The following is a 25,407-nucleotide window of genomic DNA, read 5'->3' as shown; positions in this document are numbered from 1 at the left end:
GTAGGGACAGGTGTAGCACTTACGCTTACAGGGATAAGTGCCGGGTGTGAGATCCGTTGGGAGGGACGAGTGGATCACGGAGTCGCGGAGGGAACAATCCCTGCGGAAAGTTTTCCCCGGATGTTGCCCGACCTGTTGAGTTCCTCCAGCCTGTTGTGAGTGTTGCTTTGACCCCAGCATCTGCAGAGTATTTTGTGTTTACGAAATGAATTTAGAAATGTCCCATCTTACTTGACACACAGATTAAGTACCGAAAAGTTGTCTCTTTATTCCTCTCCATAGATGCTGCCAGACCTGCTGAGTTCCTCCGGCATTTAGTGTGCGTAATTCTGGATTTTCAGCATTTGAATAATCTCTTGTGTTTATAAATACCTTTTCTTTTAAATGTCATCGATATCTTTCATTTCTCATTTGTAGGGTTGTAGAGCCTGGAGGTTGGGTCACAAATGTTTCGTCACCAGTCACCACTCACCGTTGCTCAACTGAGTGTTGTTTTTGTCGAGTGCTAGCGTTTTTTATTGATTCGATTCGATGTCTTAACTGGTGCCTGTTGCGATGGCCGCTGGTTTCCGCTGGGTGCCGGTCAACCGGATAGCTGAGTGATCTTCGCCGGCTCGTGTACCTGGTCGTTGTGAGCGTTGTTTCTTCGGGTGTCCGCAGCTCACCCTTCGGCCCGGATCCCACAGACGCATAGGTTGGTAAATTGCGTCCTGTTCAATATGCTTGTTAAATATAGTCTAATATTCAAAACCAAGCTTCTATCTGCGATGGTAAAAGGTCTGGAATAGTTTTCATTTGAACAACACATGTTAATTTGCCAGTTGAAATTTCGCCAGACGTACACCTAAATTTAAAGTTGCTCAGAGACGATTTCTTAACTGCAGTGACTCATGTGATTTGTAATAAAGAGCTTTGTTTGCTAATTACCGTCTGTGTGAACTCGAGCGTAGTCGTTACTGGAAAACAGGCATCTGGGTTCTGAGTAAGACAAACACAGTGGTCTGAAACTTATGAACCGGGATCTGAAATCCTGAAGGCAGTGAGAGGGGAGTATCAGCCAGAGCGGCTCAATCCACAGAAACGTTTCTGTCACTGATATTCATCAGCAAGACGACCGTCTACTCTCTAGATACAGTGAACTATATAAGTTTAAAGAGCGCGTTCAGTTTGAGAGGATATGACAATATCACAATCATCCAAGTTAATGTTGATTATTACGTCAATTTAAATTAATTTCATATTATTTTAAAAGATAATAAAGCTGAAATTTTCAAAACACTGTAAGTTGTTTTTATTATCAATAATGATCTTTTATGTCAAACAAGGTTTCAGTTTCCACCTACTTATATACAGGGATGGTTCAATTACCCATTCTGTAAATCCTCCAGGAGGACACAACCTTGTTGTAGGGTTTGGAGGCTTGCGTGCCTCAATGACCTGGAGACCTATGCTGGCTGGAGTCAGGGCTTTATGCTTTGGCTCTTAGGGCCTCTAGCATCTGGAGATTTTCTTTTTTTTTGTAATTTTCTTAAATGTTAAGGTCAACTTGTGCCACTCTCCGTGGTTGTTTTAACGTCGAGCAGTCATAGACTTTATTTCCTTTGAGCGCGACTGTTCGGACGCAGTTGTCGCTATGCCTGCTTTAATCTATGGGACTTCTTAACTCCGGTGGCTCATGTGACTTGTAATTCTAAAATGGTTTGTTTATTAATCACTGTCTGTGTGAAATCGAGCGTAATCGACTTCAACTACTGCACAGAGTCTTGTCATCTTCTGAAGTTTTCTGATGACTCTGCCATAGTTGGATGTATCAGCAAGGGAGATGAGGCTGAGTACAGGGCTACGGTAGGAAACTTTGTCACATGGTGTGAGCAGAATTATCTGCAGCTTAATTTGAAAAAGACTAAGGAGCTGGTGGTAGACCTGAGGAGAGCTAAGGTACCGGTGACCCCTGTTTCCATCCAGGGGGTCAGTGTGGACATGGTGGAGGATTGCAAATACCTGGGGATACGAATTGACAATAAACTGGACTGGTCAAAGAACACTGAGGCTGTCTACAAGAAGGGTCAGAGCCGTCTCTATTTCCTGAGGAGACTGAGGTCCTTTAACATCTGCCGGACGATGCTGAGGATGTTCTACGAGTCTGTGGTGGCCAGTGCTATCATGTTTGCTGTTGTGTGCTGGGGCAGCAGGCTGAGGGTGGCAGACAACAACAGAATCAACAAACTCATTCATAAGGCCAGTGATGTTGTGGGGATGGAACTGGTTCTGTCACTGTCTGAAAAGAGGATGCTGTCTAAGTTGCATGCCATCTTGGTCAATGTCTCCCATCCACTACATAATGTACTGGTTGGGCACAGGAGTACATTCAGCCAGAGACTCACTCCACCGAGATGCAGCACAGAGCGTCATAGGAAGTCATTCCTGCCTGTGGCCATCAAACTTTACAACTCCTCCCTTGGAGGGTCAGACACCCTGAGCCAATAGGCTGGTCCTGGACTTATTTCATAACTTAATGGCATAATTTACATATTACTATTTAACTATTTATGGTTCTATGACTATTTATTATTTATGGTGCAACTGTAACAAAAACCAAGTTCCCTTGGGATCAATAAAGTATGACTATGACTATTGTCGACATTCCCCTGGTGTCCCACCACTTTCTTCCATGGTCCACTCTCCTGTCCTATTAGATTTCTTCTTCAGCCTTTTACCTTTTCCCCTACCACTGCCCAGCTTCTCACTTCATCTCCCCTCCCCCAACCACCTAGTCTCACTTGTTTGTACACCTTCGGCTTCTTTATTCTCCCTTTCTTTCCAGTCCCGATTAAGGTTCTCGGCCCAGAACGTGGATCATTTATTCATTTCCATCGATGCTGCCTGACTTGCTGAGTTCCTCCAACATTGTGTGTGTGTGTGTGTGTGTGTGTGTGTGACGCCCTGGATTTCCAGCATCTGCAGAATCTCTTGCGTTTGTCATTCTCCACATTCATCAGCAGAATTCCTGCGTGACCCACGTTCATTGCAAAGAAATTACTAATAATTCAAATTCATATTTAATATACAAATATTATAGGGAGGAACAATAACATTTTTAACATGTGCTTGGTTAGCAAAGACATAAATAATATAATGAGATTTTAACACTATTCCTAAATTTCTTTCCACGTTCTGCATAAAGTACATTTATTATCAAAGATTGTATAAATTATACAACCTTGAGATTTGTCTGCTTGCAGGCAGCCACAAAGCAAGAAACAGAGGCATGAGGGAGGAGCTTGCCCAGATGGATTGGAGGAGGATACTGGTGGGGATGATGGCTTAAGTGCTTGGGGATAGTTCACAACACGAAGGATAGATATGTCCCTTAGAAGTTATCAAATGGCAATGGTAGACAACTGTGGATCACAAGGGAAATTAAGGACTGCAGAAAAGCCAAAGAAAGGGCATATAAGGTAGCAAAAGTGAGCGAGAAGTTTGATGAGCGGGAAGCTTTTAAAATCCAACAAAAAGCAACTTAAAAAAAGCTATAAGAAGGGAAAAGATGGAATATGAAGCAAGCTAGCCAATAATGTAAAGCAGGATTCCAATTTTTTTTCTGACTGAGTAAAAGGGAGTTGAAAGTTGATATTAGACTACAGGAAAATGATGCTGGTGAGGTAGTAATGGGGGACAAAGAAATGGTAGATTAACAATGAGTATTTTGCATCTGCCTTCGCTGTGGAAAACACTGGCAGTGTGCCAGAGGTCCGTACATGTCAGGGAGCAGAAGTGAGTGCAATTGCAATTACTAAGAAAAACGTGCTAGGCAAACTCAAAGGTCTTACAATGGATCAGTCACCTGGACCAGAGTCCTGAGAGAGGTTGCTGAAGAGATAACGGATGCATTGGTCATGATCTTGATTCTGGCATGGTCCCAGAAGAATGAAAGATTGCAAATGTCACTCCACTCTTTAGGAAGGGAGGAAGGCAAAAGTAAAGAAATTATAGGCCTAAACTCAATGGTTGGGAAAGTGTTGGAGTCAATTATTAAGGATGAGTTTTCACGGTATTTGGAGACTAGTGAAAATAATATTCAAAGTCAGCATAGTTTCTGTCAAGGGAAATTTTGCCTGACAAATCTGTTGGAGTTCTTAGAGGAAGTTACACGCAGAGTAGATAAAGGAGAGGTAGTGGATGTCATTTACTTGGATTTTCAGAAGGCGTTTGATAAGGTGCCACACATAACGCTGCTTAACATGATAAAATCTTATGGTGTTACAGGAACGATATTAGCATAGATAGAGGAATAGCTGACAGGCAGGAGACACCGAGTGGGAATAAAAAGGTACTTTTCTGGTTGACTGCCAGTAACTGGTGGTGTTCTGCAGGGGTCAGTATTGGGACCACTACTTTTCGCATTGCTTGTCAGATATTTGGATAATGGAATTGATAGTTTTGTGGCAATGATGCTACAAAGATAGGTCGAGGGGTAGCTCGTTCTGAGGAAGCAATGCGATTGCAGCAGGACTTAGACAAATTGGAAGAATAAGCAAAGAATGACAGGTGGAAATACAGTGTTGGGAAAAGTATGGTAATGCATTTTGGTAAAAGGAACAATAGTGTGGATTATTATCTAAATGGAGAAAAGGTTCAAACATCACAGGAACAGAGGACTTGGGAGTCCTTGCGTAAGACTCCCTGAAGGTTAATTTACAGATGAGTCTGTGGTAAAGAAGGCAAATGCAATGTTGCCATTTATTTCAAGGGGAATAGAATACAAAATCAAAGAGATAATGCTGAGCCTTTATAAGATACTAGTCAGGCCATACTTGGAGTATTGGCAATAGTTTTGGGTCCCATATCCCAGAAAGGCTGTGTTGTCTTTGGAGAGAGTCCAGAGGAGGTTCATGAGGATAATTCCAGGAATGAAGGGATTAACATATGAGGAGCATTTGGTGGCTTTGGGCCGGCACTCATAGGAATTGCGTGGGGATCTTATTGAAACCTACCGAACGTTGAAAGGACTAGATAAGGCGTATGTGGAGAGGATGTTTCCTATGGTGGCGGTATGTATCCAAAACCAGAGGGCAGAGCGTCAAATTTGAGAGCAACCTTTTAGAACAATTGTAAGGAAGTTTTCTTTTAGCCAGAGAGTAGTGAATCTGTGGAATGCTCTGCTACGGATTGTAATGGAGTCTGTGAGTATATTTAAAGCAGAAGTTGATCGTTTCCTGATCAGGACATCAAAGAATATGGCGAGAAGGCAGGTAAATGGGGTTGAGTGGGATCTGGGATAAGCCAGATGGAATGGCGGGGTAGACTCGTTGGGCTGAATGCCTTAACTATGCTCCTATCTCTTATGATCTATATCTGAAAGAACCCATTAAAAAAATAAGACCAACACCCAATGCACAGGGAAGGAGAAAAAACACAAATCGTGCAAATAATAGAACAACATTCCGAACCAAATTGAGTCCCTAGACCCGAATGCCCAGAGGAGCCAGAGTAGAGAAATTGGCCCCGCCCTCGCGACACCCTTCCTTTCCAGTTTATCCGAGCCGGCGCTTAACTTGTCTAAACATCGGTTATGCCATGCACCAGGACCCGAGCCCCACTGCAGCAATACGCTTGGGCATAGACCTTGCCACCCAAAAGTTCTAATACTTGGGAAAGAATTCAATTATGTATTGAATTATGGGAAGTGAATTCTTACTCCACTTTCACGCATTCCATATAATTTGCAGAGTGGCTAATGTGATATCGCTGTTTATTTCACAATATCTTTCTATTTTAGTGACTATTTTTACTGTGCTTTGTAGTTAATTCTTTCATTTTAGTATCTCAGTGTTGTTAATGTTCATGTTCACGGAGATTTAGCTTGACAGCGGCAAAACTAATCCAAAACCAAAAATAATTGCAGCTTGCCTGCGACCATACAGACTGTTATACTTGCATGACGCACCCACAGCTCCAGAGATTGTTCCAAAAGTCGAATCCTTTATTAGCAAGTAGTAAGCAAACTGTTAAGCATTATTGAGTGTTATCTCAGCGGTCATCAAAGATATAACCTCTGCCAGTCCTAAGCTACAAACAGCAATGAAATAAGCAAGAATGCATAACTTATTCCCCTTTGCTTTTATCATGGGATTAGTTACATAATAAACGTAGTGAACCCACAACACAAAACACAAAGCAGATGGAGAACAGATACATGACTCCTACACATACTTAAATAATATCCAGCATTGGAAAATGTTAAAGCAAGACACACAAAATGCCAGAGGAACTCAGCAGGTCAGACACAGTCTGTGGAGAGGAAGAAACAATTTCACGCCTAGACCCTTCTTAAGACTGGAAAGAATTAAAAAGTTGGGGCGCAGGGAATTCTATTCCAAATATCCACAAACAGGAGGCAAGTCTATGTTGAATGTTTGAAACATCCTCCTTTATCTGCAACAATTCCGTGACCTAATATATGGGAGGAAAGTTGACCAGGTCGGACACACCTCACACTTGCAACAATTCCCCAAAACTCCAATCAGGATATTGTACAATTTCTACAATCTCACAAACACATTCATAACTTTTTTTTACTGCCCGCATCCTTTGTAGGAAACAGATCTTCTAGGAAAGAGTGTCCTGACCAAGGGTCCCAGCCCAAACCTTCACTGTTCTCCTTAGAGGCATCAGCATAGCGTACGACAGCACAGAACCAGGCGCTTTGGCTCATTTAGTTTGTGTTAATCTGTCTAGTCCATGGACCTGCAACCGGACATAGTCCCCCATGCTTCTCTACTCATTTGCTTATCCAAATTTCTCTTAAATGGTGAAATCGAACCCACGTCCACCACTACCACTGGCAGCTCGCTCCATGTCTGAGTGATGAAGATCCTCTTCATGTTCCCCCTGAACATTTCACCTTTCTCGCTTAACACACGACCTCTAGTTCTAGTTTCACCCAATCCCATGGAAAAAAAGCCTGCTTGAATTTATCCTGTCTATACCCCCTCATAATTTTGTATACCTCTATCAAATCTCTCCTCATTCCCCTGCAGTCTAGAGGATAAAGTCCTAACCTATTCAACCTTTCCCTATAACTCAGATCCTGTAGTCCTGGCAACATTTTTGTCAATTTTCTCTGGACTCTGTCAAACTCAGCTTTCCTTCCATGGGAAGTGAAAGGTTGAGGGATGGTAGTTTTCCTCCTCCGAAGAAGAGTGAACTAGATAAGTTAAAAGCCATTTCGAGACCACATTAACTATATTTTTTTGCAACAAAAGCAACGTAATTGACCCTTAAATGACATTGAAAATGGCCCCACAAAATTACTTTCTTCAGAACCTATCAGGGGCTGACAGTAAATGCTGACCTTACAAGCCCTGCATCGCCTAAGCACCTCTTACAAAATGATAAGCTCGTCATCTCCATTTATGGACAAGTTCTTTCTGTTTGGCGCATTTGGACCAGGTTTCAGCTCGCAAGCAATGGCTACTGGTTACTTAGAAGACAATGACCACTTAGTGAAATAAAATTGTTTTAGCGCATCAGTTCAAACACTACCAGAGGTTTAAATGGTTTGGAACAAACTATTTACCATAAGAAATATTCAGATACTTCTGCCCAGACTAGCTGCGAAGTTACTTACTGATAAAGGTTCTTCTGCTGATCTAGAATTGTAGGTATTGTGACCAAAAAATATTCTGATTATTATTTTAAAAAATCACCTTGTTGCGTGTTTCATCATCATCATCATCATCATTATGTGTCGTGTCCTATGACGTGGGCGATCATGGTCTTCCTTCTGTCCTTAATCTAAGAAGTCGTGTGAGGGAGATCTCCCCACTACCCCGCCATCCTCACTCTCATCCCCATCTATGACCATGATTGTTCTTGGCACAATTTTCTACAGAAGTGTTTTGCCATTGCCTTCTTCTGGGCAGTGTCTTTACAAGACGGGTGAACCCAACCATTATCAATACTCTTCAGAGATTGTCCGTCTGGCGTCAGTGGTTGCATAACTAGGACTTGCGATATGTTCCGGCTGCCCATATGACCAACCACCACCTGCTCCCATGGCTTCACGTGACTCTGATCGTGGGGGTGGGGGGGGTGGGGGGGAGGTTGCTAAGCAGATGCTACAGCTTGCCCAAGGGTGACCTGCTAGCAGAGGGAAGGAGGGCATAGGAGGGAAGGACGTATCTCCACTCCACCACCCAGTTTGCGTGTTCACATACCGTATTTATTACCCAAATTCAGTGGGGTAGTTAATTCCTGCCTGTTACATGGCTGACGATTAGGACAACAATGAAGGTCCTCCAACTCTGCTTGCCCTTGGCCATCTTCTCTATTGTGCCCCAGGTGTGGTTCATGGTCCTCATTTCTATCTCTAAGGTACGGCACCAAGTTGTCTTTGGTCATCCGCATTTCCTCCGCCCTTTAGGTGTCCAGTGAAGTGTTGTCTTGATGGTGGTGTTAGCCTCTTTTCTCATCGTGTGCCCAATCCATGTCCAGCGTTTGTGGCCATATGATTGTGGTCGTATCATCTTGATGACACAGAAGGAGTAGGGCGTGGTTGGAGATCTTCTTTGGTCAAATTCAATGGAGTAGCAAGAAATGTAAATATTCTTTCCGTGACCTTCAATGGTGCCATGTAGAAATGATTGATATGGCATGCGATGTAACTTCAATTTATGGCTTTCTCCAAAAGCCATTGAATATTGGTTTTGGGTTTTTACTCTCTGAAGAGTCATTTAATAGATACTTTGACAAGATTGGTTTTGCATTCAAAGGGACATTACCTTGAATTGATTCTTCATTGAACTTGGCGACGTTTTGCTCGAGTGCTTATATTACTTCGATTTGATTGCTAAAGCTAACGTGCCCTGTTCAGGTTTGTGCCTGAATTTACTGTGATTATAAACTGCATCTAAACATTGAGGGTGTCTCATTTAATTGTGCTTACTGCGACAATCTTTAATAATTCGAAGACTCTGAGAGTAGAATATACTGGAGCCCAGAACGTCTGAAATTAGTGGCTGTGAAACATCAAGCGAAGCTGCACGTGCTGCTGATTGAAACTGAATAAAAATTGTGTGCAGTTTTGGGCTCTTTATTTTGGAAAGCATAGACTGACATTGGAGAGGGTTCAGAGAAGATACACGAAAATGATTCCAATAAATGAAAGGCTTACCGTATGAGGAATGTCTGGCAGCTCTTGGGTGGTATTCCCTGGAGTTCAGGAGAATGAGGGGGGATCTCATAGAAACATTCCGAATGTTTAAAGGCCCGAACAGATTAGGTATGGCAAAGCTATTTCTCATGGTAGGGGAGTCTAGGACAAGAGGTCATGAGTTCAGGATTGAAAGACATCCATTTAGAACAGAGATGCGGAGAAATTACTTTAGTCAGAGGGTGGTAAATCTGTGGAATTTGTTGCCATGAGCGGCTGTGGAGGCAAAGTCATTGGATGCATTTAAGGCAGAGATAGTTTCTTGAATAGCCGGGGCATCAAAGGGTATGGGGAGAAGGCAGGGGAGTGGGGATTTTGAAGCGACTTATATCATACTGTACAAACGATCGTTTAGTATTCAGTTTTACAATCTTGTCAGAATTCTGAATTTCCTTCCGTCTACTCAATAATATTCCGTTAAATCTATGTACTGGTTACCGATAGATTGGGAGACTGTCAAGCATCTCCGCTACATCCGCCAAAAGCGGAAATTCTCCGTGGTCAAAGATTTTAATTCCGATTCCCATTCCCGTTCCAACATGTCAGTCCATGGCCTCCTCTTGTGCCACGATGAGGCCATCCTCAGAGTGGAGGAACTACGGTTTATATTCTGTCTTGGTAACCTCCAACCTGATGGCATGAATATTGATTTCTCCTTCCGGTAAACAAAAAAACACCTCGCCCCCCCACCCTGTTCTTCCATTCCCTACTTTGGCCTCGTACCTCTTCTCACCTGACTATCACCTCCCCCGGTGTCCCTCTTCCTTCCTTTTTCCTATGGTCCACTTTCCTCTCCTATCAAATTCTTTCCTATCCGGCCCTTTGCCTTTCCCACCCACACCTTCCAGATAGCCTCCTTACCCTCTCCCCTTCTTTTTTATTCTGGCATCTTCCCCCTTCCTTTCCAGTCCTAAAGAAGGGCCTCGGCCTGAAACGTTGGCTGTTTATTCATTTCCATAGGTGCCGCCTGGCTTGCCAAGTGTCCACAGCATTTTGTGTGTCTTGCTTTGGATTTCCAGCATCTGCAGACTTTCTCGTGTTTATGAGATACATTGTGTTGTTTCTGAATCCACCGTCGCTTGATTTTCACTGCCTTTTATTAGTTGGTAACTCAGTTCAGTTTCTCAGCGTTGGCGGTTTTTGTTCTGTTCTAAGTATGGATTACTCTCAATAGAAAATGAAGATGCTCTTAAAGAAAGGCCATATCTAACCTTCCATAGTTTTCTCAGAATATGGTCTGGATATTAAAATCCTGAATTTGCAGGTTGAAACATTTCTATGCGCTTTTGGAAATTGTTGCGCAGATAGAAAAATGACGTGCATAATCCTCTGAAAATATTTTACAAATCGAATGTCTTCATAAGTCTTAACTTGTACTGTTAATTTTCCACACTCATCTGTTGAAACAAAAACAAGAGTCTGCTCGGATGATTCTTGCACTCCCTTCCGAAAACAAACGTTAAACAACATCCTTTGCGATATCATAAGTAAATTCAATATTCTTCTCTATACATTAGGCAAGGATTAAATCTGGGGATTGCTGAGCGGCCCAGCTTGTAGGGTAGGAAAGGCCTATTAAGTGCTGTTTCTCAATAATAAATACATAGAAAAATAAACTTTCCAATAACTTATCAGGTCGGGCCAGAAACTACTGATCTCCCAGGATGCGGATAATCATTATTAAATGTGTTGTTATTAGTAATACCCACAAAATGCCAGAGGAACTCCGCAGGTCAGGCAACATCTAAGGAGAGGAATAAACAATCTACGTTTCCGACTGAGGCTCTTCATCGGGACATTGTGTGTTTGTTACGTGTAACTTGATCTTCGATCGGTTATATGTTTAGTTTTGTAAATGTCAGAAAGTAGAACAGATTTCACCTGGCTGAACCACTCTTACAAATAATTCTGTTAACCCTTATTAATTTTTATCTAATCTATCCCGACATCCTCCTGTATGTAAAATACTCACCTTATTTAATCCCGTTTTATTGTATCTAAACCACTGTTCTCTCTGAACTGCATGGGTGCGCAGCTGCACAGTAACTGAAATGCTCCCACGCACATAACCTTTGTTGCAGTGCGGCTGGAATTTGACATAACATAAAATCAAAAGTATGTGATTTTTCAAATTTCATTCAAAATATTCATAGTATGCATATTACAAAAGCATTTAAAGTGCCGCACAGATGTTGGGCAGTGAAAAAAATTCCTGCTCAGAGCAATGTCTGCGCAGCTTTAAAAAAAATTAGGGAGACCATTGATCTAAACCTCAATCGGTTGCTAGTGTTTTCTGGTGCATTCAGAGTTATTGCGGGACATTCAGATTAACACATCGAATACAAGTACTGGATACTAATTTAATAAATACATTGAATTATTCTTAAGTCAGTTTTTTTTTCTGGGGTCTGTATTGAGTTATTCTGTAACTTTAAGGACAGAAGGAGAAAACAGTCTCGACTCCTGCCGTCTTCTGCATAACACCCGGAATCGTTTTCATCTGTGAGAAAGTCACCAAGGAGCGGTGAGCTCAGGCAATGTTGCCAACCAAATTAACTCCTTACTCCTTTTAATAGAATATCATGTTCTGGTTATAAATAATTGTAACTCATCTGTTGGTGGTATGACTTGCTTATTTTGCATTGCAAACAGTAAAATGTGATATTTAAAATTAAATATTAGGACACCATGGTAGTGTAGTGGTTAGTGAACACTATTACAGCCTGGAGCATTGGAGTTCAGAGTTCAATTCCAGTGCAGTCTGTAAGGAGTTCGTACATTCTCTCCATGATCATGTGGGATTCCTCTGAGTGCTCCGGTTTCCCCCCACAGTCTAAAGGTGTACCGTTTAGTAGGTTAGTTGGTCATTGTAAATTGTCCTGCGATTCGGCTAATGTTAAATAGTGGGTTACTAGGTGGTGTGTCTGGTTGGGCCACAAGAATTTGTTCTGCGCTGCAGCTCCTAATAGATAAATAAACAGCTGGTCTTATTCACTATCCAACTGCGACTGGTGGTAAAGGCATTTCCAAACGCAAAACAGTTAAGGGTATGAATTTAGCTAGAGCAAACAAGGTCAGGCAATATGCACACAATGGGTACTGTGAATCGTTAAAGGTAGGATAACTGACAGAAACGGTGTTTAAGAAAATGTGGTATACTTTCTACAATGGTTGAGCCATAGAATTTGGGATTAGGAAGATTATACTGAAAATGAATAAGACGCAAGTTAGAGCGCATTATTGGAATGTTGTGAATGACAGTCGTGAAAAGACTTTGACGGGCTCTTGTTTAATTTATATTCTGTTCAAAGTAAATTTATTATCAAAGTACTGTACATATATGTCATCATATACAAACCTGGGGTTTATATTCTTGTGGGCATACTCAGTAGAATAGTAACTATGACACAATCAATGAAAGACTATCCAATTTGATCATTCAACCAGAGTGCAGAAGATAACAAACTGTGCAAATACAAAACAAATAAATAATAATAAGCAATAAATATCGAGAATGTGAGATGGAGTGCTTGAAAATGAGTCCATTGTTTGTGGGAACATTTCAATGTCTCTTCAGCTATCCTGCACGTTCCAACTAAGTTTGCTATTACATCTGCCTTGTTGTCAATTACTTGAGACTGTACACAATACTCTACATCATGTTTATGCCGTGCCGGAACAATCTTTTTGATAATAAATTCAACTCTTTGATCACCAAGTATCCCAGAAGCAGTAGCAACCTAATGATTTATGTATTGCCTTCTCAGTACTTCCACCTTGAATTTAATCCCTAACGATCCAATGTTATGTCTATTCACCAATGAAAACGGGATCCATTCAAAACTATATTCGACTATTTACTTTTAAATATAAACATTGTCATTTCCTCACCTTTCCTTCAGCAGGTCATGTCGTCTTGGACAGAGAATCTCCTGTTGGTATCTACGAGGCAAATGATCAAGTCGTTGAGAGTATTCAATGCAGAGAAGTTTCCATTCGGTATGAAAAACAAAGATTTTTTGGGATTGGTTGCTCTTTATGCTTTTAATAAGGTATTAACTGGATTAATAAGTTTTTAGCAAAACTGAATTTATAGTATTACTAACATATAGTTTGTGTTTTAACTTGTATTTTTTACAATATGTGATGTTAGCCTCCGCCTACTGGTGGCAAAGCAATATAACAGTTACATTACATCATCTTTCATTGGCTAAGTGTTAAACATGTTATGCTTGCGTGTCTTCCAATTGGTCCTTGTTTGATATAGAAGTATCAGTTTCTGTAAAACTTGCAATCTTGTCTTTGTCTTTTCCTTAGGTTCTTTCCTTTCGTTTCGTGTGCTTTGTACCCGATCCCTTGTTTAACCTTTAAATAAACGATTGTAAGGCAAGCAACACACATAAAAGTTGCTGGTGAACGCAGCAGGCCAGGCAGCATCTCTAGAAAGAGGTGCAGTCGACGATTCAGGCCGAGACCCTTCGTCAGGGTCTCGGCCTGAAACGTCGACTGCACCTCTTCCTAGAGATGCTGCCTCGCCTGCTGCGTTCACCCGCAAATTTTATGTGTGTTGCTTGAATTTCCAGCATCTGCAGAATTCCTGTTGATTGTAAGGCAATCAAGTTTTCAACACAGTATGTTGTCACTATAATTTTGATTATTTTCTGGGAAAGTACTCTCTCTTCTTGTCAATGCTCCCACTGAATACAAACATCAGTCCATGCTGCTTTCTATTTGTAGATCTGACTGTCTCTCTTCTGTGTTTGTCAATCTGAGATGGTTTCAGTAACCTTTCATTTGGTGTGTGTAAAGAGCGGGATGTGACCTGGTTGCATTTCCTATCCAGCCTTCAATTGACTCCTTTATCACTTTACAGCCTCACTAAGTAACCTTGAAAACTAACAATTGCGACGATTGACCTTGTTTAAGCTGGGTTTTTTTCTGAGAATACAATCTTGGATGCTTCAGTCATTTGCTACAACACTGGACTCATTTTGTTTTATCTAAACTCAGTATTTTAGAACAGTATGGTAGCGTAGTGGTTAGTGTATTTGTTTACAGGCCCAGTGACAAGGGTTCAATTCCCGCTGCCGTCTGTAGTTTGTGTCTTGTCTCTGTGACCATGTGGGTTTCTAGGTGCTGACTCTGCTGGACATTAAGAACTTAATGTACTGCAGATCTACGCACATCATTGCTGAGAAACTGAAGGAGGTGGACTTGGTGTTGATTGTGATGTTGCCTGTGACAGAGAGACAGCAGTGCACGAAGGAGATGTGTAGCCTAACAGCAAATTACTTTTCTACTGATCACCAGACCCTATTGAACATTGGTAGTGTGGAGTAGTGCAAGTCCAATTCATTGGTTTATTGAATAATGGCAGCGGTGCTGAGTGGCCTCAGTTGTAGCAAGGATTAGGTCTTAAACCGCAGTGCCACCTGTTTGCAGTCACCCAGGGGGAGGTGCCGGAGTCGGTTGCTCTGCCAGAGTGCTGGAGGTGGTGAGGTGTGGTGTCCATGCTGATGTCAATGCTGCCCCCTACTGTTTGTTCAGCAGAAGACAAGCTGTATTGTGTTCGACTGCAGACTGCTGCAAGATTCATTGACTCAGGGACTTGGACTATATATTTTCGGGTCACCACATATCACTGTTCCCTCTAATTTTTTTTATTTTTACAGCTGCAAGGACCAACCATTGGAACTTTTTACATGGCCTGAAAACTGCATGGCAGTTTAAATGTTTTCTTTTTGTGGTATACATACAATTTTTTTTTGTTTTTTTAAAGATTAGTTACCACAAAATTCAGAATCAGAATTTTTTACATCAAGCAAACAGAAACCACAACTCACAAAACAAGTAAATTATGTCAGGTAGTCAAAACAACTGACAGACACAATGGCAAAAATAAAATGTTTTGACCAGATGGTGCTGGCATTCAACGGGTCGATGGTTCATTAACAATGAGTTATCGACTTCCATTCTGTGTTTATTGTTACAATTTGTAACAGTGTTGTAATTTGAAACATTGACAATGTAAGTACGTTGAAGCTCTAAAAGGTTTCTAAGTAAAGGTTGTGGTATGTTTATTATTTAGGAAATTTATGGATTATATTAATTAACATAATTAACTAAGTCACAATTATGTTAGCATAATTTCAAAATCATATTAACATAATTCCAATATTATATTAACATTATATCAAAGAAAATTCCATCTACAGGGCTACAAAGACTATGTGTGTGGGAGCATTTCAGTTACTGTGTGGCCACACATCCGTGCAGCTTACAGGGAACATTGGCTATCTTACCCTATATGTACCTTGTACTGTGCATTTTTGTTTGTACTGTTTTTTGCACTATGGCCCTGGAGTTGCCCTGTTTTGTTTGGCTGTATTCATGGGTGTTCATGTATGATTGAAAGACAATTAAACTTGAACTTGAACATTCCAAAGATATATGGGTTAGGGTTGGTAAATTTTGTATAAGCTATGTTGGTGCCAGAAGCATTGCAACACTTGCGGTCTGTCCTCAGCACATCCGCGGACTGAGTTGGTTATTGATGGAAATGACACATTTCACTGTATATTTTGATGTACATGTGACAAATAAAACTAATCTTTAAGACTTTCTGATTCCACTGAATCCCTCCATGTGATCGAATATTACAGCAAAATTTCTGGTGACTCTGGTCATAAATCAGAAAATCCACAGAGAAAGTCCGGCAAAAGTCAGGGTGGGCAGATTTTAGGGTTCTTTTACATTTTTCCGCAGAGTCATTAAGTGACCTAGTAGTAGTAGTACGATCACTTGAGTCAAGCATGATGTTCTCCTAAGTGGTTCTGCCCTTAATAGGGAATGCCCGAACGTGACTTTATTTAAATGGAGAGGTGATACGCAGGCAGTCACCAGTCTGTGACAGATCGGGGCCACGGTCCAGAGGCATGGAGCACAAGACAACTGCAGACCATTTGCTGCTGTAGCTTTCCCCGCTTCCACTGCACATCCCGGTATTTGGGAGTGATCTTAGTTATTAAGTGTAGGAGTAATGACTTAGATGTGAGCCGTTTTTATCGATACTCATACATGGTATAGTTTGCAGGGGGATAATCTGGTCAATGTTTTCTCAACCAGATTGTCCCCTAGTAAAATGCAAAAAGTACAAAAGCCATTGAATATAACATTTCACCACAATCTCCCACGGAGATTGTAAAAACCCCCTGACTCACTAACATTGGCATTTGCTTTCAATGACCATTATGTATTTTAACTCTCAGGTTAGACCCGCTCTGAGCTTGAGGATGGTGACACAGACACTCAGATGAGTAATTGCCAACTGCCTTATAGCTCCAATGATTTCTTCAATGTCCAAAACATTCTATCTGATCAAGATGTTGAAGAAATGCCATTTCTAGAATTAATTTAAGAGCTATGTTTAAAATAATCATAAGACATAAGAGGAGAATTAGGCCATTCAGTCCATCCGGTCTACGCTAACATTCCATCATGACTGATTTATTATCCCTCTCAATCCCATTCTCCTGCCATCTCATCATATTTTTTTTCCTTTGCAAGAGTTAAACATATTAACATTGGTGATTTTGTGGTACGCCTTTTTCTGAGAAGCAACGTAAGGAGTTTGTTTTTCATTAACGTGAAGCTTTACAAAGTTCACTCAGAACTTTCTGACTATTAGAGATTAGATCCAACTTGTCTACCATTGTCCAACAGTGAAACAAGGAGAAAAGAAACCTTTCAGGCACATATTAACTAAGGGTATCCAGTCTTCAAAAATGTCACATGTTGCCATATTGATGTCGAAATGCACCCAGAACACACAGAGTGTGTTTCCTTATAGTATAGGCACCCATTTGTTTAACATATCTTCAAAGTTCAAAGTACACTTATTATCAAAGAATGCATAAATTATACAACCTTCTTAAAATAGTAAAAACAATACTTGGGATTTTCTCTGTAATTTGCATAATTTTATTTTGTTTAATTAACAACTTTGAAGGTTGTTTTATTTTAGCTTATTTTTCTATTTATATTATAACATAACTGTGTACATTTTCCAAAGCCATCATGAAAATGGAAAAAAGTGACTTTTATGTTTGTTAATAGCATGTATATAGGTTCTTTATTTTTTTTTAACAGCTTCACTTTTGAATACCAGTAAATAAATTGTATAACTGTATTTCCAAACTTTTTGGAAATGACCATCCAGCATCAGGAATATGTGAAGAAACCCTTTGAATCACATAGCATCTAATACAAATGTTGTGTTGGCACGTGGCCAAATGTTTAAGGTGTTTGTCTAGTTATCTGAAGGTCGCTAGTTCGAGCCTTGGCTGAGGCGGCGTGTTGTGTCCCTGAGCAAGGCACTTAACCACACATTGCTGTGCGACGACACCGGTACCAAGCTGTATGGGTCCTAATGCCCTTCCCTTGGACAACATCGGTGGCGTGGAGAGGAGAGACTTGCAGCATGGGTAACTGCCGGTGTTCCATACAACCTTGCCCAGGCCTGCACCCTGGACACTTTCCAAGGTGCTAATCCATGGCCTCACGAGACTAACGGATGCCTATAGTACAAACGCAATGCAGTTTAAGATACATTCTTCAATTTTTCCTGTTTGATTTCATGGCTATATTGATGTTAATATGGATTATCTATCTTGAACTAAAATACATATGTACACTTAATCGTAGATATGCAATGTTCAGTTCTGCGGTGACATTCTTATCCCTGGGAAATACCTGATTATAGGTGGACTCCATTAAAGGATTATTAGATTTTCCCTAGAACTGTTTTTTGCATTTTACTTAGCTGGAGATTTTCATGGTAGCAGAGAGCAGTTGTCGTTCAACCACCGTGCCTCTAGATAGTTACAGTATCCACCCTCAGGCAATGATCCTCATCGTTCATTGCACATTACTTGCAGTTAGCACATTTCACCAGCAGAGGGCAATGAACGCCATAACTATGGAAAAACGCAGGGTATTTTAGGATTTGAAAGGCAAGATAACCTTCATATCTTGGTCCAGAAATGCAAAGTGGTAAAGTTTAATTAATATATGATTGAATGAAATGTAGGTCTGGTCAAGAATAATCGTTTAAGTAGTTATAACTGCACCAACAATCAAGCAGCATCTATGGGGGCAAGATTGGACGTAAACAAGTCTTTCACAAGTTGGCGCTTTGTGTCAGGGATTGGTAATTGGGCCCCGGCCAGTCACAACCTATTTCAAATATACAAAAAACAAACCTTAGCAGGATTATTGTGAGGAGTTTTCAAGAGGATCCAGGTGCCAAATGAGTTGGTGAGAACATGGCAGATAGAATATAAAATGGATGAGTATATTATCCATTTTGTAGCACAAAACAGAAATATTAACAAACCATGAACATGAAAATGTTGAAACTCAATAACTACCTTGTGTACCCATGCAGGCAAACCATTGAATTCCCAAGTATGTGTAGTTGAGGGTAAATGGCTTGCTGGTATTTATTGTGAATGAATAGGACAGAAGATGTTTGGAGTTAGATATAAATCAAATGCTTCCTTCTACAGCATTCAGTATTTTTCTAGCCACGAAGATGATGCTATTTTTATTTTAAATTCAACATTATGTAATTAACTGAATTTAAATCGCAAAATCTTGATTTTGAACTGATGGCTCTGGGTTCTTATTCTAATAATTTAACCAGTGCACCTCTGTACCAAACACTTCCTACACTTAATATAATTTAGACCCACTATAATTTAGTATATTTATGTATTACACTGAACTGCTACACAGAAGAAAAAAATGATGAAGTATGTTGGTGATACTAATGCAGAAAGCTGAGTTGTGATGAAGAGTTTGTGACCTGAAACATTAATGCTTTCACCATCCACAGATGCCACCTGGCTGTCTGATATTTTTCCAGCATCTTCTGATTTTATTTCAGATTTCTAGCATCTGCAGTTTTGCTTTTAATGGTCCAACTTGTGGACCCCTTCTTTAATTCAGCTTCAAGTCTGCAACTGCACAGAGTGGCCACTTTACAAAGTACCTCCTGTACATGATAAAGTGGCTTCTGAGTGTACGTTCATGGTCTTCTGCTGCTGTAGGCCATCCACTTCAAGGTTCGAAGTGCTGTGTGTTCAGAGATGCTCTTTTTCTGTGAACTCTCTGTTCACCATGTCCTGTGAGCTCTAGAAACTCGGATTCAACCTAGGGATTTCCGGGTGGCGTGGATCATGTCCATTAATAAATAAAGTAAATGTATGTATTGCACTGTACCGCTGCGTAAAACAAAGTTTGTCAGTGATAATAATCTGATTCTGATTCCGGATTATTGCCCTGACCTCACGCTGCTATTAAGGATGGTCTCTGAAGTTGTGGGTTCATATCCTGCTCCGACATTGTTAAATATTAAATATTGGCTGACAGTTCATTCTAGCAGGAGAGCCTGCTATACTGTGGCAAATGCCGTCTTTAGGATGAGATATTAAACTCTTTTCTTGGATATAAAGTTTCGAATGCAGTATGTCAAAACACAGTGGAAATTATCTTCATTGTCTCAGCCAAATTTATCCTTCATGAAGTAGGCGATCAGGTTATCAGCAGTGCAGCTGTGGGAGTTTGTTGAGTGCATACTCCCACTGGCTTCATAAGACCATTGATATAGGAGCAGGATTAAAGCCATTTGGCCCATCAAGTCTGCTCCGCCATTTCATCATGGCTGATCCAATTTTCCTCTCAGCCCCCATCCCCTGCCATCTCCCCATATCCCTTCATACCCTGACCAGTCAAGAATCTGTCAACCTCTGCTTTAAATATACATAAAGACTTGGCCTCCACAGCTGGCTGTTGCAAAGAATTTCACAGATTCTCCACCCTGTGGCTTAAGAAATTTATCCTCATCTCCACCCAATAAGTCACTGGTCAGCGAAATCATTTCACTTTCACTCCTGGCCATTTCTGGCATCTCCAAGCCTGAATGCCTGAAACTGCGGTGAGCAAAGCAGATCCAAGTTGACCTACTGCTGATTTCTTGCCATCTACCAGTGACAAAAATCAGCACTTTTTGAACACAAACATGCACAACAGATGCTATTTAATAACTGATTGCTCTAACGTCCACGCACAAAGGCACGCGACTGTCACTAATTAGAAACTGTTCAGCAACTGTCTCCTGTCCCAATTAAAAGGCGTCGTGTCCGAAGTGAATGAAGAGAATCCTGACTATTGTAATGATTTAGTTTTTGTTCTTTAAGAATTGTCCCAATTAACCAGAATCCTTTGTACATGTAAGTGTACGTGGTGAGTAAAGTTGATCCTTGGTCCTTGATATGAAGTGATTGGTTGAGTGCCTTCGCTCAGCGACAAGCAGGATTTCCTGGTGGTCAACAATTTTAATTCTGGTCCGATTCTCATTCTGGCATGTCAGTCCATGGCCTCCTCTGCTGCCACGATGAGGCCACTCTCAGGTTAGAGGAGCAACACCTTATATTCTGTCTGGGTAGCCTCCCAACCTGATGGCATGAACATCGATTTCTCTAACGTGCAGTAAACTTTCCCCCTCTGCCTTCTCTCATCTTCTGTTCCCACTCTGGCCCACTCTTACCTCTTCTCTTCTCCTCAGCTCTCCATCACCACCCCCTGCTGCCTTCTTCCTTCCCTTCCTCCCATGGTCCACTCTCCACTCCTATCAGATTCCTTCTTCTTCGTCCCTTTACCCTGTCCACCCATCACTTCCCAGCTGCTTCTTTCATTCCCCCTCCCCCAACCATCTACTTTCAACCTCACCTGGCTTCACCTGTCACCTGCCAGCTTATACTCCTCTTCTCCCCCACCTTCTTCTTCCCCCTTCCTGTCCAGTCCTGATGAAGGGTCTCAGCTCAAAATGTCAGCTGTTTAGTCCTCTCCATAAATACTGCCTGACCTACATTTTTTGTATTACTCTGGAGTTCAGCAACTGCAGAATCTCTTGTCCTCTTGGTATGAAATGCTTTTTGACCCCAGTTTTAGAGTCATAGAATAGTACAACTCAGAAACAGACCCTTCAGCCCATCTAGTCCACGCCAATTTAAATTGCCTACTCCCATTGACCTACACTGGGACCATACCCCTACCATCCAAATACCTATCCAGACTTCTCTTAAACATTGAGATCAAGCTTACATGCACCACTTGCTCTGACAGCTTGCTCCACGCACTTACAACCCTCCGAGTGAAAAAGTTTCCCCTCATGTTCACCTTAAACTTTTCACCTTTCACCCTTAACCCATGAACTCTGGTTGTAGTCCCACCCAACCTCAGTGGAAGAAGCCTGCTTGCATTTACCCTATCTATACCCCTCATAATTCTGTATACCTCTATCAAATGTCCCCTCGATCTTCTACATTCCAAGGAATAAGGTCCTAACCTATTCAATCTTTCCTTACAACTGGCTGCATCAAGGTCTGGTGTGAAGGGATGGGGGAATCAAAGTGACAGAAACTTGTAAAATTAGTCAGCTCCATCCAGGGTACTCGCCTCTGTAGTGCCCAAGACATCTCCAAGGAGCGATGTCTTAGGAAGGCAGCTCATCATCAAGGACCCCCACCACCCAGGACATGCCCTCTTCTCACTGTTACCATCATGAAGGAGGTACAGAAGCCTGAAGGCGCACACTCAACAGCTTCTTCCCCCCCCTGCCATCCAATTCTGAATGCACATTGAACCCATGAACACCACCTCCCGTTTTTTTGCACTACTTATTTTTAACTTAGCTATTTAATAGACTTTGATATACTTACTTATTCAGTTTTTTCCTCTATATTTATCACTGTACTGCTGCCGTAAAGTTAACAGATTTCACGACATATGTTAGTGATATTGAACCTGATTCTCATTCTTTCCTTTTCATCAGCGGTACAAACTGTCATGGATGAGAGCTTCAGAAAGATTTTGAAAGACAGAAATCTTTATTTCATCTGATTCATATACTCCAAACCAAGACAGGAGGAAAGCTATTTACCACTGACATCATTGTACAAAGCACAGCACGGGTTTCGCACGGAGTCGGAAATAAAATGTAATGTGCACAGAGTTAGATATCAAAGCATATTCCATTGAACACTTCAGCACTTATTTAAACTTCCTGCATTTTCTTCCTTTGGTTTTGTCATTGCGGCGTATAAATGGCTTCGTGGTTGCGAGGAAACAACATGAATGGACCGAGAGCTGATGGGAACTCAACATTTGCACCCATAGCAACACCGGGTGTTTATTTTCCAATCTCATCATCAGTTGTTCCTGAACACAGCTGAAATTCTTCAAAGAGTAAAACATGTTTTGATCCTTTATTTCGGGAGCAATGTTACTGTGACACAAACAAAGCTAAACTTCATTGCCTTTCCGCCCAAGCGACTGTAACAAAAATTTAAATACGCATTTTAAGACAAAAACTGAACTCCGATTTCATTCGTCTTTATTCACTCTCCCTGACATTTGAACTTCGAGTTTTGCTTCTGTACGAGGTGACAACATTACGCCTAAGAAACAAAGACCTTTTCAAGGGGCACAGTGGAATCTGAACAGCAGAGGAATTACCCAGGAAACAGGAAAAACAAATACCCACAGTCTCAGGGTGGATGAGCAGAACCCGAAGTTCTCCGACTCAAACTAATTGGAATAAAACCGGTTACTGTATTAGACAAAAGGCTGGGCAAAGACAGAGCGCTGGCTAACAATCTTAACACCGAGTGCCAAATTTATTCCGGGAGCATTTGACTTTGAAATTTGCTTCTGAACTTGAATTTTTAAAATAGCTGTATTTAAATAGCTTGTGTACAATTTATAACAGAGGGAAAGGTATTTTGGATTAGTCATATGGGGTGCTTTAGTTTTACCAGTCCTGTGGAGACGGAGCCTTCCTGCGTTTGGAATGTGAGTTAGAATCGAAGCGTTTCCTGGCAACCATGAAACTCCAGTGCGCCATGTGACCAGTGCAAACCAATAAAAAAAGAGGATTCTATATAACAATGCTACATTCAGTCCCGTATACAAAAAGTAAATTCGCATCAAAAGATTTGGAATTCGAACTTGAGCAGCTATAACAAGCTCGCAGATGCCAGTTGGATCACAGGGTCACCTTGTCCTCTCTCCTGATTTGCCCTGGCTTGGCAAAGGGGTTCCTTTCCAAATGCAGGCAGTTTGGCAACAAACGTTCTTGTATAAAAATAGAACGGGGAAGGAGAAGTTTGAAACAACGACTTTCAAAGGAAAATTCCGCCCTCGATTGACAAGTTAAACACCCATAATAAAAGGACGAGGTTCAGGACACGGACAGCACTATCGTTCTACACAAATTAATTGCGGAGAGTAGCTGGAATGAATTATATTTAATCAGTTTTGCATTAAACAGATCCTCTTGTCAGCTGGGTGAAACCTGTTAACATAATGGAACCTAATAAACTTCGCTCTCCCACTAATATAATTTCTCTTGTACATTATATGAGGAGAGCAATCCAGTAAAAAAAGATTATTTTATATTAATTGATGAACCTAGTGCACGTAGATAATAGAAAAATTGGGAGCTATGTATGAGGGAAGGGTTATTTTGATTTTAGACCAGGGATTCCCAACCTGGGGTCCACGGATTCCTTGCTTAATGGTATTAGTCCGTGGCATAAAAAAGGTCGGGAACACCTGTGCTAGAGGAAGTTAAAAGGTCGGCACAACATCGTCGGCTGAAGTGCGTGTACTGTATTCTAATGTTGTATGTTCTATGTTCTACGTTCAAACCTATTACTGTAAAATATATGCCTCGTTTGGCCTTTCAATATAACCACAAAGGGGCAGTGCAACACCACAGTTGTGCTTCACAGTGACGGTCAGGCTAGGAAATGAAGTCCACAACGTCAATATAATTAAAAGATAGGCAACACTTTTGCTCAATAAGTACAGCAATTAATGAAACTGAAGCAAACCGGAGCAATTATTATCAGTCCCATTGCAATCCTTGAGAGTCCCCAGATGGGTAAGTTTGCAATAAAATCAGCTATCAAATGTATCAATTTGATTTCAATTGTCCATTAGAAGTATTAACTAAGATCATCCCTTACAAGCTAAGATGTATTCCTCACTCCCAGGAACCTCAGCTGATTTTAAATCATTGAATCATACTTCACCTGAGGAGGTTATTCAACTAAACGAATGTTTTGAAGTTTTATTTATTTATTTTTTGAGCTTAGGCACGGAATAGGTCCTTCTGTCCCTTCCAGCAATCCCCCAATTTAATCCAAGCCTAATCACGGGACAATTTGCAATGACCAGTTGTAAACCGGTATGTTTTTCGGCTGTGGGAGGAAACCAGAGCACCCGGAGCAAACCCATGCGGTCATGGGGAGAACATATAAACTCCTTACAGGCAGGCCTGGGAATTGAACCCTGGTCGTCTGTACTGTAAAGCATTGTGCTAACTACTACACTACCATGCTTATTTTGTTTAGAGATACAGCATGAAACCACGAGCCACACCACCCAGCAACCTACCTATTTAACCCTAGCCTAATCACAGGACTGTTTTCCAATGACCAATTAACCTGGTAACTGGTAAACATCTGTCAACTGTGGGAGGAAACCAGAGCACCCGGAAGAAACTCACACAGTCACGGGGAGAATGTACAAAGTCCAAAATTGAACTCTGAACTCCGATGCCCGGGGGGGGGGGGCAATAGTGTTGTGCTAACCACTATCATCAGAGAGAAACCGGGGAATGATAGACCGGTTAGCCTAACATCAGTGGTGGGGAAAATGCTAGAGGCAATTGTCAAAGATGTGATAACAGCACATTTGGAAAGCAGTGAAATCATCGGACAAAGCCAGCATGGATTTATGAAAAGAAAATCATGTCTGACAAATCTCATAGAATTGTTTGAGGACGTCACTCGTCGAGTGGATAGGGGAGAACCAGTGGATGTGGTATATTTGGATTTTCAAAAGGCTTTTGACAAGGTCCCACACAGGAGATTAGTGTGTAAACTTAAAGCACACAGTATTGGGGGTAAGGTATTGATGTGGATAGAGAATTGGTTGGCAGACAGGAAGTAAAGAGTGGGAATAAATGGGACCTTTTCAGAATGGCAGGCAGTGACAGTGGGGTACCACAAAGCTCAGTGCTGGGACCCCAGTTGTTTACAATATATATTAATGACTTAGATGAG

The 25,407-nt window shown here is 41.2% G+C and overlaps 1 protein-coding gene and 1 long non-coding RNA gene across 2 annotated transcripts in view; one reads left to right on the top strand and one right to left on the bottom strand.

Moving 5' to 3' along the window:
• The first annotated feature begins 475 nt into the window (after positions 1-475).
• LOC140201877 (uncharacterized) lies at positions 476-23,664 on the top strand. The gene is made up of 3 exons (XR_011886974.1): positions 476-694; positions 13,117-13,213; positions 22,110-23,664. It is a non-coding gene; the product is annotated as an uncharacterized lncRNA (long non-coding RNA).
• LOC140201876 (substance-P receptor-like) overlaps positions 17,724-25,407 on the bottom strand; it is a 100,562-nt gene continuing 92,878 nt past the window's right edge. The window contains exon 5 of the mRNA XM_072266633.1: positions 17,724-17,790. Coding sequence (XP_072122734.1) covers positions 17,772-17,790 — 19 coding nt within the window. The 3' untranslated portion in view covers positions 17,724-17,771. The remainder of the gene's footprint in view (positions 17,791-25,407) is intronic.

The sequence above is a fragment of the Mobula birostris genome, chromosome 8, assembly GCF_030028105.1.
Source record: "Mobula birostris isolate sMobBir1 chromosome 8, sMobBir1.hap1, whole genome shotgun sequence".
Taxonomy (NCBI): Eukaryota; Metazoa; Chordata; class Chondrichthyes; order Myliobatiformes; family Myliobatidae; genus Mobula; species Mobula birostris.
The sequence above is the reverse complement of the archived record's forward strand: the minus strand, read 5'-3'. Positions and strand labels throughout refer to the sequence as shown.